Source organism: Choloepus didactylus, chromosome 17 (assembly GCF_015220235.1).
Source record: "Choloepus didactylus isolate mChoDid1 chromosome 17, mChoDid1.pri, whole genome shotgun sequence".
NCBI lineage: Eukaryota > Metazoa > Chordata > Mammalia > Pilosa > Megalonychidae > Choloepus > Choloepus didactylus.
The window spans coordinates 64,001,352-64,021,700 of NC_051323.1; the positions used below are offsets into that span (position 1 = coordinate 64,001,352).

The window sequence follows — 20,349 nt, forward strand, 5'->3', positions numbered from 1 at the left end:
TAAACAGGATTGACTGTATAGATCCAGAAATGGAAAGGATAACATAATAGTGTGTGATGGTAGCACAATATTGTAAAGTACTCTGAACAAATATGAGTGTGAGTACAGTTGAAAGAAGGTGGCTAGGGGCATGTATGACACCAGAAGGAAAGATAGGAGATAAAGACTGGGATTTTATAACTTAGTGAAACCTAGAGTGGTCAATGATGGTGATTAAGTGAACAAACATAAGAATGTTTTTAAATGAGGGAGAACAAATGTATGTCAACATTGCAAGGTGTTGAAAATTGGATGGCATAGGAGAAAAATACAATCAATGCAAACTAGAGTCTATAGATAATGGTAACATTCTAAGACACTTCTATTAATTGTAAAAAAGGCAATATACCAAAGCTAAATGCCTATAAGAGGGGGATATAAGAGAGTGACATGTGATTCTTGGTGGTGGTGTTATTGTCTGACCTTTTCATTGTATTTTATTTTATTTTAATTTTTCTTTTATATTTTTATTCTTCATTTTGTTTTCTCCTTTTCCTCTTTCTTTGCAGAAGAAATGGAAATATCCTCATATAGACTGTGGTGGTGAATGCATAACTATGTGATCATTCTGGGAATCATTGTTTACTCAGGATGGATTGCATGCTGTGTGAATAAAACTGTTTAAAAATACTGAGTGGCAGCAAGAAGAAACAAAGTTGTGAGCTATGCACTTAAGTGAATGGACCTTGAGGACAGTACATTGCGTGAAATACGCCAGAATCAAAAAGACAAACACTATAACACCTCACTAATATGGATTAACTATAACATGCAAACTCTGAGAATTGAATCTGAGAGCATAGGTTATCAGGGGAAGGCTTATGGTAAAGGTTCCCAGATTATAAGCTCTTACAGCAGTCACATTTATTCATGAGTTGTAATGGTTATCTCTAAATTCTGAGATGCTGAGCTGTTTGTGTATAACCTGGTCGGTCCCTGGAACTTTGGGTATCTGTATGACACCTGAGACTCAGAGCCAGAGCTTGGCAGCTATTAATGTGAGCACTATGCCATACAGCAAATGGTAAAGAAGCTGAAAAAGAGATCAGACTTCAATCAGAGATATGAACGAAATGGACTTGATTAGAACTAAGGTAAACCAGACTAAAGGGAAAAGGATGATATTGACTGTGTTCTAAAACCTCAACTTCTGTGTAAGACCAAAGGAAAAGATGTTTATTTGGTGCAAAACCTATATTTTCTGTAGCATGCTATATAATTTACATTGCATGGTCAGTTTATTCAAACACCGTAATTACATGGAACCTTGAATAGGGGGTGAGATCCAGTTGTGTGTACAGGTTAGCGTGAAACCCGATACATCCCTGAGCAATTTGGGCAGAGAATAAAAAGTATTTGCAAAGCCCCTTGAGGGACTGGGAAAAATGTGATAATATTAAACTTCCTCACCTGGGGACTTCCTTATATTCTCACAAGCATTGGGGACTACCATTGTAGTAGGCCAAACCCTCAAGACTGGGACTTGCCCTTATGAAGCTTGTTACTGCAAAGAAGAGGCTAATTATCTAAAAGTCACCCCCTGAGAACCTCTTTTGTTGCTCAGATCTGGCCTGTCTCTTTCTAAGCCAACACTGCAGATAAACTCCCTGCCCTCCCCACTATATGGGACATGACTCCCAAGGGTGTAAATCTTCCTGGCAACACAGGACATGAGTCCCAGGGGTGAGCCTGGCCTTGGGATCATGGGATTGAGAAAGTCTTCCTGACCAAAAGGGGGAAGACAGATAGAACAAAATAAAGTTTCAGTGGCTAACAGATTTCAAATGGAGTCGAAAGGCTATTCTGGAGGTTATTCTTATACATTATACAAATAGTCCTTTTCAGTTTTTAGGGTATTAGAACAGCTAGAAGGAAATACCTGAAACTGTTGGACTTCAATCCAGTAGCCTTAATTCTTGAAGACGATCATATAACCATATAGCTTATATGGTGTGACTGTGTGACTATGACAACCTTGTGGCTCACACTCCCTTTATCCAGTGTATGGACAGAATAGAAAAAAGGGGGACAAAAAGTAAATGAATAATATGGGGGGAAAAGGAGTATGAGATGTCTTGGGTGTTCCTTTTTACTTTTATTTTTATTCATATTCTTATTTTTATTTTTATTTTTTGGAGTAATGAAAAGTTTCAAAAAATTGATTGTGGTGATGAATGCACAACTATATGATGAAACTGAACAATCGGTTGTACACTTTGGACGACTGTATGGTATGTGAACATATTTCAATAAAATTGCATTAAAAATTAAAAAAAAAAACTCAATAAATACTACCTTTCTAGATAACTAAAAATTACATCTGCAAACTGGTATAAAACAAAGAATACAATAAGCCTATAAGAAATACTAATACTCTAAATTAGTAGTGTTTAAACAAAAGTCCTAGGAACCCTAGGGTCCCAACACTTATGGCAAACAGGGGTTGTTCAACGAGAGGAAGATGAATTCCAACCACGAATAGCTCTGCTTCTAACTGTTTTGGAGTTCTGTGTAGATTCCTTTTGGGGAAAAAGAGAATTCTACTGCTTTAGAGAAAGCACAGTTGGAAATTTAGCTGATGGTCTCATTTCAAACCAAGCACAAATGTTGAAAATCTTCACTTTGATGATTTACACTAGTTTGTCATGAATTGCTTTGAAATGACTGGGTCAGTGGATAAACACCTCATCTAATTGGAAAGTTTCCCCCCAACCAGTCCTCCATTCTCAGGTTTCAGCCTTCCTGAACAATCAGGATACAGTATAGAGGAAATGAGTGAAGAAATCTCTTTGTAAAACATCTTTCCACTAAATCACTCATCATAAATGGGTCTTTCCTGTTATGCATTTTGTGACAGGGAAAAAAGGACACATTTGGGAAATTCACACTAAGGAGGGGAAAAAAAAGAAATCCAAAGCATCAACAGAGAACCCAGTCACTAAGTGTGGACAATCTCATATTGAAAATGGCTGCACACCAAGTCCTGGGTCCTTGGTTCGTCCCATCCACTGATCTGTAATGTTTTTTTTAATTATATCACTCTGTAACCATTGATTCCATTTCATTTCCTAAAGTATTTCTTGGAGTAAAAATTAAGAAACTCCTTTTTATTGGAGATAACACTGGATGTCACAAAGTTAGATTTAGGAACCACTGTAGGCAGAGTTAGGGTCTCTGGGTTAAATGGGTATTTTCATTGGAAATGGCATTAATCAGCTTTTTCATGCCACCAGTGACTTGCTCATTGTACAAATATTTCTTCATTTGCAGAAGACGATTGGAGATAAGTGATAATTTATGAAAGCCATCACTAATTAAAATGCATTTTTCTTTGAAGATAATTACAATGTAACATTTAAAAATCAGTGTTCATATATAACTTACATGTTTATATGCTCTCTCTATAAATTTCCTGGTCTGAAAATGATGAAAAGAGCCATGAAAGCTATCAAGTGTTACCGAAATCTTTTTGATAACTACATAATCATGGAACCAAGACAGAGTGTGGCCTATAGGACACGCCATACATTGTAGGCTTTCCATAAGTATTTATTGAATGATTAGCAGCAGTGGTGGTTTACATACAAGACAGCATTATCTGCCAGAATTATAAAATATTCCTAAGGAACCACTTAAATTTCAGTGAGAGGCAGGGCATCATACTGGAGGAGAATGTAGCTTTTGGAGACAAGGAAACCTGAAATAAAAATCTTGACTTTACTACTTACTGAACAGTTGACCTTGGACAAGGTCTCTGAGCCTCAAATTTGCCATATATAAGTTGGGAATAATAATCTCTAACTTGCAGGGTGAGTGTGAGAATTAATGAAAAGAGAAACAACAAAGTTTATACAACACCTAGTACAGTGCCTAGATCACAATAGGGGTTTAATGGTAGTTATTTCAGGAATTAAAATAAATATATAATAAACACATCTAAAATTAGCAATTATATGGCACATATTCATGTATCAAGCACTACATTTCAGGCAAGGTGAAGGAATATGAAGTGAGATAAGACATCTGAGCCCTGCCTTCGAGAGAAACTGGGAAGGAGCATCTTAACCCACAATGGTTTAAGTAATACCATGTTGTTGTTTTAACAGGTTCACATTGTTTTGTTTAGTTTTGGGGGGCTGAGAAAAAGGATGTTTTATTATCTTTATGTGACCACAAATTAAATTATTATTTATAAAAGTTACATGAACAAGGCAAATCATCTTTTAAAGTCTCAAAAAGTTACATATATATAAAGCACAGAAAATAAATTCAGCTGAAACAAGTTCTGACAGTTCTAAATGTTATGTGGAATCACAGAAAGAATCATGGACAATCATTATCCAAACCAATATAACAAAGAGATGTTTGGTCTTAAATGTAAATTCAAATGTATAATGTCTACTATATAATAAACAGATTAGAGAGAAAGTATAACTGCAATTCCCAACAGCAAAAATTAAGTTAGTTTACAAGTATTATATTCTCCAATGAAATAAGAAAACAGATCAAAGTACAGAATGTCAGCTAGTGGCAACTGGGTCACCTTTAAGGACCATTTTTCAGGGTCGCTAAATGAACAATGATGAAGTTCTACACATATAACTGAAATGTCTGATATTAAACTAGAGCCAGTACTTTTATTTGTAGGATTTACACATCCAAATATAATAAATAATTATACATTAGGATGGGAATGAATACCAAATATTATTTCACAATGCCACTATGTGTTTCTTCTTTTCTGACACAATCGGCACAGATCCAGGCTTGCCATGTTTAAATTCCTTTCCTTTCACTGATGTACTTCTCTCATGATGTGCGGCTCCTGAATCTGGCTGTAGACAGATTTTGGTAGATGTCAGTGATGAGCTATACGTTTTATCTGAGGATGATGCTGAAATTTCTCCTTCAACTTCTGATTATAATTCTCGCTGCTTTTTCTCGTGATGTAAGCACACCCAACTTTTCAGAAGTATTAGCTTTCCACAGTTTAATGTTCATTTCATCAGATCCACACATAATGTACTTGCTGTCAGAAGTCCATTTTATACAGATTACATGCTGCATTCACTGTGTGTGATGAACTTCCATGCTTCGATCTTTGTCCACAGGAAAAATTCCAATAGATTTATCAAAACTAGAAGGCACAAACTCTTCCCCAGCAGGAGAGTACTCCACATTACTCCACATCCAGCCCTGCAGATACATGATCCATATGTACTTTTACAGTAGTGTCAAGTGCCTACATATCAAAAGTATATATGCTGTAATCTTCATTTGCTACAGTAAAAATGAAGTTCTACATAGGGTCCCAACAGACTGTATTTGTTCTCATATCTAAGATCATCTTTTTCACAGGAGTAGCTTGTCTCATATCATATGATACTATATTCCTGTCAGAAGCACATCTTTCCAAGAAAAATGTCTCAATAAGGTTGAATTTAACACTATTTACATTGTCAAATTCCCAGATCATTGAACATATAGGATCGGTTCTTTTCTCATGCCAAATTCCACTTTCTGTCCTCATGTGGCAAAACACATTCTTTCCAGTGATGATCAATTCCGGTGTACACTGTCCTTCCTGATGCTGTTTGCAGTGCCTCTTCCTCTTCTCCATAGCCTGGTCCATCTATTTTCCAGTGCTTCACAGTTTTGTTATCACCAATAGTAAAAAAAAGAAGTCCTACAAAAGCGAGTACATATTCCTCATACAAAACCTTCATGTGCTTGTCATATTGTATATACACACCTGTTATTTATAACTTATTTTGTATTAAATACTTTTCAAATGTCTCTCCTCTGGGTGTTTTGTGATGCAGGTTGAAGGGAAAGGAGTAGAAATAGAAAAGAGAAACCACCTGGGAGGAGAGAAACTAATTTTATTTTCCATCATTATGTCATACAAAAACCTAGAAATAAAAGTTTTGTAGAGAAGGAACAAATGAATAATAAACAAGAGTGCAATAGAAATAATTTAAATTTGAAAAATTTTCCATGATATTAGGATGATAACCATTTCAAAGCACGTATTATTTATGGCCTTCAGAATAGGTTTTGTTCACTGGCCAAAGCCTGCCATAAAACGGTTTTCAGTATCTGCTCTACTGGCTCTTAACAAAACTTTTGAGATCTTCAAGAAGGGTAATGTATTCCTGGTGCTCCAGGGCTGTGCTGAGTTCCACCAACTCATTGCAAAAGTGTTGCCCACCCCTCGGTCAGCAAGGAAATCCATTAGGTGGTCATACAAGGCCCAGTCCAGAGAATCTGTGCTGAGTGTACAATTAGTCTTTCCAGTCAGACTCGCCAGTGGACTGAAAGCTTACTTCCCTGATGGAGAAAATGTCACTCTCGTCCTCCTCTTCTTGTCCAACCTCATCCTCTGGATAGTGACAGTCCAGCACAAGGGCCTTCTTGCCATCATTCTTCATAACTTCAACCACAAAACTGGGAGTTGACATCAATTCAGGCTCCTGCTCTTCAGCCTTCTGCTCTCGTGAGGGCTCCTCTCCGTCCAATGTGGGTGGGATGCTATTGTTAATGTTGAAAGTGACAGTGACCTTTTCTCCAACAACTTTCTGCACTAATGTAGCTTCTGTCCCGTTCACTTCCAGCTCCCAACCTCCAGACATCTTGGGGAGGGACTTACGTTTCTGGATCTTCTTCTCCTCCTTAATCTCATCACTCAGGAATTCCATGAAAGCTTTGTCCCCTTCAGTGTGCAGCGCGCTGCAACAACAGCTGCAGGGCCCGCGAGCCTGCAGGAGGCCGGGCCCACGAGTCGCCCCGCGTGCACGTTGAGCAGCCCGGAAGGCCGGGTACATGGCCGGGGCGCCGGCTGCAGCTGCTGCCGGAGCGGCTGCGGGGGCGCGGCAGTGCAGAGGCCGGCGATGGCAGAGCCCAGGGCATCGGGCACGCAATGCAGCAGAGGGAACATCGCAAGCGTGGCGTGGAGGCATGACACATGCCACTGCTAAGGACAGCTGGGGTCTGCTTGTATTGTAAATGTTCATTTTTGTTTAGTCAAGTTCCAAATTCTAACCTATCACATGTCCCAGAAAGGACATAGCCAGGCTCATTGGATGCTTGGCCAAGCAAATGACTCCATCTTGGTGACCAACTAGGGAAGCAAGGAATGGTTCTGCAAATACCTATTCCAGTTTGGTAGCATTTAAAGTTCTTACCTATTTTTTGTGGGACCTCAAAAGGATACAAGGTAGCATTGTAGTTTCTTGGAACCCTCTGTAAGTCCAACTTTGTTTCACAGACATAGTTGTCCAGGTTCTGGCTCAGCATCTTCACCTTCATCTCTGCAGCTTGTTCTCCCCGGAAACTTTTTTGTCTGGGTTCCTGTTATAGCCACCTCCTCTGTCATATGCCCACATTGCTTTTATTATTACCCTGAACAGCTATCTTCTGATTCAGATTTCAATTAAAAGATAATTTTTATCATGAAAAATAGAAAATGTATTTTAGGATAAAATGCAGGAATAGAATTACTCTACAAAGTTGCCTATACTTGAATAGAGTAAACTGAATTTCAATTTGGGAAACCAGTTTTAATTACCACATATAAAATATACCTTACTTTCTGCTAAGTGAAGATGACAGTATTTTCATTACAAATGTTTGAGAGATTAATTTTATCTTCTCTTATGTTCATTTAAACAAGAAAAAAAACATGTTTTCTCAAGGGTCTTTCTCAAGTGAATTATTTCTAGAAATATTTTCTAATTAAATTTAAGACATAAAAATTAACTCTGACTGCAGTCAACCTGTTAGATATGGGACTGAAAAAAAGGGTTTTGTTTGTAATCCTTTACCTAAATAACTTGGGGAACATTCCTACCTAGGACTGACTTGCTATCAGCATCCTCAAGAGCATAACATATTTGACAGGTGTGCCCTCATTTTGTTTGGTACAGTGGTTCTCAATCCAGGGCAATTTTGTTTCCCAAGGGACATTTGGCAATGTCTGGAGACATTTTTGTTCATCATGATAGGGGTGAGGGGGAGCACTACTGGCATCCAGTAGGCAGAGACCAGAGACATTGCTAAATATCCTAGAATGACAGGACAGCCCCACAAAGAGAATTATTTGGCCCAAAATGTCAATAGTGCTGAGGACGAGAAACTGTGGTTTAGTGTGTGCAAGCATTACTTATTCAAAGTAGTATCTATCAGGGAAAGGAGGAAGGAGGGGGCTAAATAACTGGGTGCTTTACAAGCTACCTTGGTTCAAACTCATAACCCTATGAGACAGGCTTAATTATCTCCTTGTTAGAGAAGACTGAAAGTCAGAAAGATTAAATAACTTGTGCCAGAATCAGTAAACTGTGGAGCCAGGATTCAAACCCAAGTCTATCTGACCCCCAAAGCCTGTGTTTTACCCTCCATATCACACCACCTTTCTTAGGCAGAGCAACAGAGAAAATTATCTAGAATTATTAAATTATCTTTGCCTTTCTAAGCTTTTCTAAGATTTTGTGGGTTTCCATCAGAACTTAAAAACCATGGCTGAAAAATAATACGGGACTATGAACCTAAGCCCAGCTTCACTGCCAACACATGATATGACTTTACTTAGAATTGCTCATTTTAACACAAAGAGGTAATTCTATCGGATGTGGGGCCATGACATTGGTCTTGTATTATTGGGTTCCTTTCGGACCACGTAACAGTAAAGTGAATCCACCCTCCATCCCTTGCCCCACAAGTCCGAGAAAAATATAGAGGGTCTGAAAAGTAGTAACTATGGATGTATACTTCCTACTATATCTTAGAATACAGTTTCTGTCAGTTGATATCAACAAACACTAAGAATACCCTCTAAGATCAAGGCACTATGCTAAGAGTTGTGGTAGATATGTGTATTAACAGTCTATAAAACCACATAATTATTTTTTTAATTACTATCTTCCATTTAAGTCCAACCCAAAGGGAGGGGAATTAAGCTTTATTTCTTTTCCTTTAAAGGCACAGACCTAAAGGATTTTAAACATTACCTATTTCAAATTTCAGTAGAAAAAATCTGTCAGGTAGCTTTAACTTTTTTGCTATTTCCAACCAATCTTAATTCTGTGAGGTTTTCTTATTTAATTTTCAATGATTTGACTTCTGCCAGTCTAGTCTAATCCACTACACTATAAACTCTTTGAAGACTGTGTCTAGCTTGTCTATCATTCTATTCCTAGAATATATCACTATAACTACTTAATTAATACTATCAATTTTTGTTGAATGGATTATAATTTATTGAAAGGATCAATAAATGAATGAGTAAATATCATTCACAACATTTCACAGAAGACAGACCAGTTCAGATTTTCAGATAAGGATCTTAACAAGAGCACACTTAATCCCCCTGAGATATATTTTCACATTTTCTTTCTAATGAAAATGGATCACTTGATAAGCAGGTAACAGAGGTATAAACACTGCCCTTAACCTGCTGAAGACCACATCATGACCACTGTAGGCCCCTCTTTTCTGCTACTATCGAAATCACAAAAAGGATTCAGAATTTAAATCTACTACACTGTCAGCAGTCTATATAGCAACTACTGGGGAGCTCTGCACATCACAGATGCAAAAAGGTATCTGCTGAGCTGAATCAGTGATACTGAGTATTAAAGAGAAAAATACAGAAGCAACTCTGAGGATAAAGCATCTAAGTGAGCAGTACTTTTTTTTTTTTCAATAAACAAAAGACAAAAGATTATGGATTAAAGAAATGATTCTACAAAGTATTATATACTTAGTGCAGTTTAATACATGCAACAAGTTTTTGCTTTTATATTTCATAAGAATGTTCTGAAATAGGAAGCTCTGGTACTAAATAAGCTAATGTGCTATTTTTTTCCCACTTCAACTTGACAAAATACTACTACTCCTTTTGTACAGTAATACTGCACTCTACAAAGTACCTGACTAGTCTACTCTTTCCAGGTATCAAGGTCATGAAAGAAGTGGAAAGACTGAGAAACTTTCACATTTAAACTCTATTTCCAAGAGTAGACCTTAAAAGGAAAAGAAATAAAGCTTCATTCCTCTCCCTTTGGGTTGGACTTAATGACTTACTTCTAACAGGAGTTTAAAGTTATTTGAGCCATTTAAACAAACTGGGAAGAAAGTTTTAATTCAAGAATTAATACTCCAATTACCAAAAGTGATTATATTAAAACTCAAGTTTGATATAACATGTCACTCAGTAGCGGAACATTTTAGGAATTCCAGTCCCCCCAAACCATCTCTTAACTATGACTCCTTCACTGCCCTCCCCCACTGTGCATGCTACACACACACACACACACACACACACACACACACACGAGAGTCACATATGAATCATCCTCACAAGCATTCAGTTGCAAATGTCAAATTAACTTCATTCAGTGTCATGCGTCTGCAATTACTTCCAAATGGTTTGGAGAAAATGCGTAGTGTGTGTATGTGTGCATATGACAGGTGTATAGGGTATATGATGTTCATGGTACTATTCTTTGAACATTTCTGCAGGTTTTAAATATTAAAAAAAAAAAAAAAAAAAAAAAAAAGTAAGTTCATTCAATAAAGCCAAGTTGGCTCGAACCTATATAACAAGTCAGCATTCCACATATGTGGTACTCAAAACACATCATGGCTCAGGATTTCTACTCATAATGGAATCTTCTGCTTACCACCTGAGAATGCATTTTTTCCCCACTTATCTGTTTGCATACAGGCAAGAAAAAACATGGATAACATTCATGAGATAAACAATCTCATGGCAAGAGTTGGGTAAGAACACCACAAATTTGAAGTACAGCCTACAAATGCTTAAGTTAGAAAATGTTAGACCTGGTTCCTAGTTAATTTATTAGCATTTTATTTTACAGGTCTATACCTGAATGAGTCATCCAAGTACTATATATGTATCACTGTATTTATTAAGCACTTATTAGTCATCAAATATTGTAACAAGTGCTAAAGATGTCTAAGTAGGACAGTCCTTGCAACTGAAAGAAGTTAGATAACACAAGCATATAAATAAACAGTTTTAATAAAAAGTGACAAATGATCTCCATACTAAAGGTATAAATATAGTGCTGTGTAAACTCAGGGAAGATAAAGATAAATGAAATGAAACAGATGGGATTAGGCTGAAAACACCACTAATGATGTCCTGTAATAAGAAACACCTAAAGTAAAAGAGTTCTTATTGATGATAGAAGTTGCAGAGCACAAAGAAAACAGTAAGTTCTACCTTACATTCTTCAGTGGTAATGGATTACAATCTTAAAGACAGATTTTACATTCACTTTTTAAACCACATAATCCAGTGGGATTCAAGTTCATCTTGAATAAGGACCAATAAGAGTAATAATCCTGGTTGTTGCTATATCACTCTTCAGTGGAATTGCAAACGAGCCAGAAATACCTGTGCTCAATCAGCTTATCTCCAGACAACATCCTAATGAGTGGGTAGGAAACAACAGTCTAATTCTAGTTTTGCCTTTGTGGCCATAGTGGAAGAATGCCCTGGTCTTCTGATCCAAAGTAGCAGGAAGTTCCACAGGAAAAGTAAATCACATTTTCAAAGGGAAAATGAGTGCAGAGAACCCACCTAAAAGGCTTTATAGCTAGTCTGCTAGGGAAAAGAAAGAAGGACTGTGGAAATGAGGGATGAAGTACCAAGTGGAAAAGATACATTTGTTACTAATTACCAAAACTGAATCAGCACCTAAGTCCTATCTCAAATGGAAATCAAAATAGGTAAGTTTTCAGGCTTCCTTTTCTGGAAAACAATTTATTGTTGGGCATAACTAAAAATGTAGACTGTTTCTGGGGAGACTTAGATAGCTTTTTCTCTAATATTCAACCAAAAGCAAAGTTCTCCATGTGCTGTTTTACAGATCCCTGGCCTGAGAAGGGTTTTAATGGTAAACTTTGTAGTCAAAATAGCAATCTCCTTTAGGGCCCAAGAAAGCTAAAGCTAAACCAAAAGCACATTAATGGTATTCATAAAATCTTCTGGAATAATATCAGACAAACCCAGGGAGAGTATTTATAGTCTAGAAGTAAAGGGGAGTGGGCAGGAGAGCAAGTATGAGTCATGCTTTATTCCTCACTACTCAAGGTTGTTATAGAGCCTTTCCCTCTGACTAAGCACAAACGGCTTTGCAGATTACAGAACCCAAATATGGAACCATGAGTTTATCAGGCTGTCATGCTGGTTAATCCCAAAGTGGCAGGGAAAAGAACAAAATAGGAAAAAGAAAGCGAAGGAGGGCTGGAGCTCTAAGGTGTTCTCTGGGATTAGCAGCCCAGAGAAATAAGAAATATGTTTGGAAAAACAGGATCTGTCTCTCTCTCTTTGAGTTCTTCTCTTTTACACCTCTGGAATCTTTCCTGAGGTCTTTGCCGTAATTACCCATTCCAGTACAAATACCTTACATTTTAAAAATAATGTGTAAGGCAAAAAATACTTTATTGGATACTAGAAGACCAAAACAGGTTCTAATCATGCCAGAAACCAATGTATTATCAAGGACATTTTTTTACCTCTGGGCCTCAAAAGAAAAGGGGGGGGGGAGTGGGGGTAGGTGGGTAAAAAGGGGTTTTCACAATGTGAAGACTAATGTTCCCTCTAGAGGCTGATTTCTGTGATTCCTTTAAAGGTGCTCTGGCAGTATTTTCTCACTCCCTGCCACAGTCCTGGCATGCCTCCATTCTTGCAGTTGATTTTTAGATTGTTTTGACACAACTCAACAGAAGCAATTCCTTAGGTCCTTTCACCCAAAATGAGTAACTGCCCACCCCACCACCAATAATGTAGGAAATTCCCCTTTTTTCCTGGTGCCTCAGACCCCAGGGATCTCCTTTTTTTTTCCTCAAGACTTCAGACCACATCCTCTGGTCGCCACCTTCCTCATTACCCACAACTCCAGCCAGGATCTCTAACCCAGAGGCCACCATTCACACCCCACTAAAGCCCTCTCCCATTCTCCTCCCTCTTGCACCTCTCCTGCCACTAGCCCCTATAACTGTCACTTACCATTCCCATTCCAAAAGCCATCACCCTTGACAAAAAAAAGAAAAAAAAGAGATGTCCACTGCCCAGGGAAGGAGATAGGAAGAAATGAAGGGAAAGAATTCTTGTTTTTACTGGTAAGGCTTTTGTTGTAGGGAACACGTGATTCTTGCACATAGTTTGAGCTCAGTAAATGTGTATTAGCAAATAAAAACACATTCTCTAACCAAAACTCTTAAAGTCATTCCCCATAATTACGTTACTGTACATATGTACCCATGATGGGTTAAATAGCTTTTCTGTGGACTGGCCTGGGACCCTCACAACCACATATGGCATATGTCTCTATGGGAAAATGCTGCCTGAGTGCCAAACAATTGACTTATTAATGACCTGTAAAAACTACCCTTCCTTCCTCACTAATGGCTTGTAAAAAGGAAATTTAAAAAAACCTCCTAGCCAGAAGAAATCAAAGAGCAACCATCTCTAGTTATAACATAATCCTACATACATATATTACACAAAAACACACATAAACTCTCTATATACAAATATGTAAAGAGTAAGTTGATGAAAGTAAATTATCTAGTTAATTTACCTCTCAGACACACACGCACACATGTATCACTTTTCCTCTTCATTTACAGCATGGGGTCAGCCTCCCAAGACACCCCCTCCCCAAATATTCATGTAATGTGAGAAAGATGTTTCAGTAATGGTGAGAATAAATACAAAGGAAGTGTAGAGCACATGGTAACACCCAAGGATCAAGAGAAACAAGTGTCTGTAAAATGAAAAGGAATATAACATACACAGAAGAAGTATAAGATACACATGGACTGTGTTATCACCCCAAATCACTGGTTTCCAAACGTGATCCTCTTTAGAAAATAAAAGTTTGGAAGCCCTACTGATGGTCAGAGAAATCTAGCTGCCTCTCTTTGACATTTCTTCTCTACCCAAGAAGCAATTCCTGAGAACCCACTCTGTAGAGAGCTCTGGGAAAATAAGACAATCTGAGAATAATTCCAAATCACCATAGGAACCACCAAAAAAGCAACATGGAATTTGATGAGGGGATATGGGTTAGTAAAAGCAACAGACAGGGTGGAATTAGTCAGTGAAAGTTGTGGAGTAGGTGACAGGCACTATAGTTTGCAGAGGACTGTGGGTTCTGAAATGGGGAGGTGGATCGAACAGGTATAAATGGTGGGATCGGTTAGGGAATCCCCTGTAGGCCATTGCCCCTATTTTCCACATATATGACATCACTGCCCAGGCAGGTGTCAAACACCGGGCACTGTATCTGCTACCTCAATACAATCTTTGATACTGAAATTTAAAGTGAAGAAAGATGCATTCAAAAAGAAGGAAGGGAAGAGAGAGGCCCCTCTGCTTTTGCTCAGGCTGACTCACCTCATAGAAAAGTCCTTCTGGGAACTGCTGGAAGCACTGAGCACACACAAAACACTGCTCGTGGTACAGCTCCCCATTGCTGTTCACGATCTTCTCAGCGGGTGCGAAGCCGCCCCTGCAGCGCTCACAGGTGGCGTTGGCCAGGGCGTTTGCCATGTTGCTGCAACACACAAGGGGAAGGCAGTCACGGAGTCAGGCTTTTCTCAGATTTGAGACCAAACAACACGAAGAACTGAGGAGCAAATTCAACCTGACCATAAAAATCCTATTTTAAATATAAAGCCCTATTTCTTGCCTGTGTCTTAAGTCCTCCATCTCAAATTCTTCCAGTCTCTTTACCCTAGCATCTTAGGTTCTGTCAGGGCCTCCTGATTTGATTCTGTCTTTCTTTAACATGGCATCCCTCTTGCTAAATATACTGTTTTGAGGATGGAATAAGAAAAAAAGTATATAAATTCACTTTGGAAACCAGAAGATGCTACTCAAATGTAAGGCATTATTATTAATTCTAAACCCTCTTGAAAGATTCACCAAATCCTCCATGATCTTAATAGCAGAACTCCAAAAAAGCTGGAAAATGAGAACATTCTGGAATGACCTGATTCATTATCACTTAAAGGTTGGCAGCTCTCAAAGTGTGGGGGTCACTGTGACGCTTTCGGGGGTCCACAAGGCCTTCCCTTTTCCAATCTGATCAGGGAGGGGCCATATTTTCTTCATTTATTTCATCTAAAGCAAAATATTGTAACAGGTTGCAATCTGTGTTCTATTAAGACAATGAGGTTTGCAAAAATGTAAAGCAATGCCATTCTTTCCACTAAACTTTTTTGTCTTGGAAAATAGTTATTTTTCATAAAAAACATTTATGTTAACATGTAATGAGTTCACTGTTAATTTTAAATGAATTCATAAATATTTTAAATTTTTATGTTTTAATTTTTTGTACAGTAACTATTGATAAACAGAAGTTTTTTGGAGTTCTCAATCATTTTTAAGAGTGTAAAGAAGTGCTGAGCACAAAGAGCTTGATAACCACTGGCCTGCTTATTCTCACTGTATTATAGACTGTTCATATTCAGATTCAAATACTCAAATAGTTAGAATTAGGAATTGGGTAGACACATAAAGGCAAGTGCATAGTTATTTCACCAAACAGCAAAAATAAACTCGTTTTAGAGAAACAATGTAATAAATGTTTTTAAAGAAATATCCCTTTTAACAACAAAAAAAGGAAAAGAAAACAAGAAATTAGAAGAAACTTTTCAGAAAGAAATACCAACAATCTCACCATCCTAAAGGAATTGTTTATATTTTCCCCTCCTTTCTTGTTTTTGACCCTTTAGCACTAAATATTTTTTTAATTAAATTCAGTTTTATCGAGATATATTCACATACCATACAACCATCTATGGTGTACAATCAGCCGTTCACAGTACCATCATATAGTTATGCATCCATCACCCCAATCTATTTTGAACATTTTCCTTACACCAGAAACAATCAGATTAAGAACAAGAAATAAAAGTAAAAGAGAACACTCAAATTCCGCCCATCCCACCCTATTTTTCATTTAGTTTTTGTCCCCATTTTTCTACTCATCCATCCATACACTGGATAAAAAGCAGGATCCACAAGGTTTTCACAATCACACTGTCACCCCTTGTAAGCTACATTGTTACACAATCGTCTTCAAGAGTCAAGGCTACTGGGTTGAATTTTGATAGTTTCAGGTATTTACTTCTAGCTAGTCCAATACATTAAAACCTAAAAAGTGTTCCCTATATGGTGCATAAGAATGTCCACCAGAGTGACCTCTAGACTCCATTTGAAATCTCTCAGCCACTGAAGCTTTATTTTGTTTCATTTCGCATCCCCCTTTTGGTCAAGAAGATGTTCTCAATCCCGTGATGCTGGGTCCAGATTCATCCCCAGGAGTCATATCCGGCATTGAGAGATTTACACCCCTGGGAGGGCAATGAGATCACCTGCCGAGGTAGCTTAGTTAGAGAGAGAGGGCCACCTCTGAGCAACAAAGAGGCACTTGGGGAGACTCTTAGGCACAATTATAAGCAAGTTTGGCCTCTCCTTTGCAGTAACAAGCTTCACAACGGGAAGCCCCAAGACAGAAGGCTCGGCGTACCACGCTGTCAGGCCTCAATGTTTGTGAGAACATCAGCAACAATCCTGGTGAGGAAGTCCAAAACTTCCGTATTTCCCCCCAGCTCCTCAGCAGGGCCCTGCATATGTATTTTTATTCTTCACCCAAACTACTTTGGGATGTGTTGCTATTTCACTCAAACCTATACAAATTCACCATATCTCACTTCCTGTTCAAAGTTCAATGTAATTGTGGTGTTTGAACAAACTGACTGTAGAAGTTATACTGTTTAGAAAATATAGATCCTACACCAAATAAACATCTCTTCCCTTGGTCTCACATGGAAGTTGAAATTTTAACACACAGTCAATTTCAACCTTTACCCTTTGACCCAATTCGCCCTAGTCTCAACCAGATCTGCTTCATTCATATCTCTAATTGGAGTCTGGGCTCTTTTTCAGTTTTTTTTTGTTTTTTTTTTTTGGTAACAATTGCTGTATACGCTAATACTGACATTCATATCTGCCAACCTCTAGCTCTGAGTTTCAGGTGTCACACAGATACCCAGGGTTCCAGAGCCCAATCAGGTTATACACAAAGGGATCAGCATCTCTGAGTTTGGAGACAGCCATTACAATTCAGGAATAGATTTGACTGCTATAAGAGCTTACCATCTAGGGACCATTACAATAATTGTTTCCCTGTTAGGCTGTGCGCTCAGATTCAATTCTGAGTTTACACATTGTAGTTAGTCCATATTGGTGAGGCGTTATAGTGTTTGCCTTTGTTTCTGAAGTACTTCACTCAAAATGCTATCTACAGGATCCTCGTTGGGTGCCTCAAAGCTTCACTCCTTTTCGTAGTTGCTCAATACTCCATTGTATGCATACACCACAGTTCACCATTCTGTTTCTCAGTCCGTGTTCCCTTTGGCCACTTCCACCCATTGCAAATCATGAACACTGCCTCCACAAACACCAGTGTAGCACTAAATATTTTTTGACTTGATACTTAACACTACATACAAGACATTACTTCTGAAAAGTAACGAATGGTATCACAGAATTAAATCTGCAGTTATAACTGTTAGTCATAATTAATTGGCTAATTTTTCAGAAAAGGATTTTTACTAAAAAGTGTTGATGGCAAGAAATATGTGGGAGAAATATGTATAGGTAAAAATATTTAGTAAAAAATCTCCACAATTGGCCAGTCATAAATGATTTAGTTATCCCACAGATAGCTTGGATTCAGTCAGCTTTCTGTTATTCAAGTGCTTCATTTATCATAGCATACTGAACAAATTTTCTGGTTTACTTACAGTACAACAATGTGTAAATCCAAAAATCATCCTGGGAGTCCACCAGGCAGTTCAAATATTGGTTACAGTAAAATGATAATTCCCCAATTACTCTTAAACAGAGCTATTGATAAGTTGTGAAGATAAATTACATCTGTTGCAATATCACACAGAATGGATTAATGGAAATAGAGAAGCAGGTCAGTTACTTTCTCCTTGAGCCTTACTTGACAAATTTGGGATTAGCAATAATTCCAAGTTTACAATTTTAAATCAGATGAACAATCTTACTTGAGTTGGTCTAAAGGCTACTTTGCTCTGATTTTTAAAAAACTGCTAAAATCCACTTAACATAAAAAGACTAGCTGATTAGAATTTTCTCACAGCATGTCTGTCTATCTATATACATATAAACACACACATATACATAAATTCTTATATATATTGATTTGCTGGTTACACAGCACCCTTATTTATTCATTCAATTTCCTAGAGACAACACTGTATCATAAAACCCAGACAGCCTACTTTAAATTGCTGATTGTTAAACATAAAAATGTATTTGTTTATAAATTCCTTGTCTTTGTGATGTTTCAGAGTATAAATGTTTTCTATTATAAATCCTGGCAATGAAAATTCTAAACCTCCCTTCTTTGGACTCTATAATGAAAATGTCTGTACTGTTATCAGGAACCTATGTTGAAGACGAAGGCTTTCTTAGTCTCACTTTAACAGTGGCATTTTCCTTCACATCTGCATTTCGTCTCATGCAAGGAAGTTTCACCTGATGAGGCAACCAACCCATTTGCATCTTAGAATCTGCTGTCTTGTGAGCAGCCCTGAAAGCCCCCAGATCACCCTGGAAAAAATACCACCCAAAGTAAAGTAAACAAAAAGGATTAGCCACGTCAAAATGGCTAGTGAACCGAGAGCCTGAGAATGCTAGCTCTGACAGAGCAGAACCCCAGGCAGGAGCCACTTACAATTTCGCATAAAAGTCACAGAACTCCTTGTAGACTTGTATGTCACTGTGCCTGCGCTGCAGCTTGGACACAGCCCTCTCATCTTCATTCCCATTAGTCTCGGGGACATTGTTGAGGACCGCCTGCGGGATCTCTTCATTCTCGGGGATAACATGAGGGTGTACTCTGCCCGGGAATGCCATCCCTGGGTACTTGAGAGCTTGAAGCCCAGGGAAAAGAGCAGCGGGACACAGACACAGGAGAAACAATATCCAGGACGCCCCCGCTTCCCAGCCCAGGGTCACTCCCACTATTTCCAGGGTGTCAGCCGGCCAGGCTTGCCAGGGTCACCACTGAGGCTTCAAGATAAGAGCTCCGGCAGCCAAGCAGCTCCGCTGGCATAACAGTCCTGGTTTGCTGAGGCTTTCTGGAAGCTCTGGAAAACATTCCACGCAGCAGTAAGGAAGCCTTTGTTGGAGCAGCCTTCCTGTAGGACTGGCTGTAAATACTACATTACAGCAATAGAGGGCTGCTTTGTAGGACTTAAAGGGAAAAAACAGCCACATGCCCTGGGTATTTGTAATCAGGCTTCAACAACACTAATGCTGTGTTTCTCCACTTTGCTGTACATAAGAATCCTCTGTGGAGCTTGTACAACGCCTCCAGAAATTCTGGGTTTCTGACAAGCCCCTCAGGTGATGCTGATGCTACTGGTACAATCTGAAGAACATCAGAAACCTTCCCTGAATTATGTGCTCCCGTAATTCCCAGGCACAGTCACCAGATCTGCCTTTATATTGGCCTTCTCCCATTTGTCTATGAGTCCCTGAAATTAAGAGCTGCTCTTTCATTTATTTATCCTAGTGCTTGCCATATAATAGTAGTACAACAATGTGGTTGAATGAATGGACCTAAGCGGGAACTGAAAAGAGCTAAGAGTTTAGTTACAATTCTTTCTTCCCAGGCTAATCCCATAATTTAGGTGAGCCAATGTTTCTTGTTCTCTACCATGACTAAGGATGCCCATTAAATGTCCTACTCATTAAAAAGAATGCTTTGGCATTCCTGCTACAGTTGTTCTAGACTACTGTCACCTTAGAGTTGTATTAGCTTTAGCAATGATGATGATGGTCGTGGTGATGTACCATGTGCAACAAAAGTATTCAGAACCTTCTCAAGCCCCAATCCTCCTGGGTGCCATCCCACCGAAATCACAACGCCAAAGAAACCTTTAAAAAGAAATCTAGAGCACAAGGCAAAGGGCACACTGAATAACGGCAGAAACCAGCAAGTAGGAATGAAACCAGCAAAGAGACAAAATGCAGCTGAGACTCTCTAGTAATAAATATAAGTAATATAAGTAATATCTAAGGGTAAATAAATGCTTATGACTGCATTGTTTACTCCTCACCATATCCCTATGAGATAGGTATTATTTATAGATGAGGAAACTGAGGCAGAGGGAATATAAATAATTAGTCAGTAGGGATGGAGCCAAGATTAAAACCTAGGTTCTACAGCC

The 20,349-nt window shown here is 38.4% G+C and overlaps 1 protein-coding gene and 2 pseudogenes across 9 annotated transcripts in view; all 3 read right to left on the minus strand.

The window, feature by feature from the left end:
- The window catches only part of LIMS1 (LIM zinc finger domain containing 1), a 200,505-nt gene that overhangs the window by 20,483 nt on the left and 159,673 nt on the right, over positions 1-20,349 (minus strand). For 6 of the 9 annotated variants that reach the window (XM_037806950.1, XM_037806951.1, XM_037806953.1 and 3 more), the window contains one exon: positions 14,468-14,627. In XM_037806950.1, coding sequence (XP_037662878.1) covers positions 14,468-14,627 — 160 coding nt within the window. Of the gene's footprint in view, positions 1-14,467; positions 14,628-18,848; positions 19,706-20,349 lie in introns of those variants that run through there. The other 3 variants (XR_005212364.1, XM_037806948.1, XM_037806955.1) reach the window with 3 other exon arrangements.
- On the minus strand, positions 2,378-7,353 carry LOC119512341 (annotated as a pseudogene).
- Positions 5,559-9,318, minus strand: LOC119512336 (annotated as a pseudogene).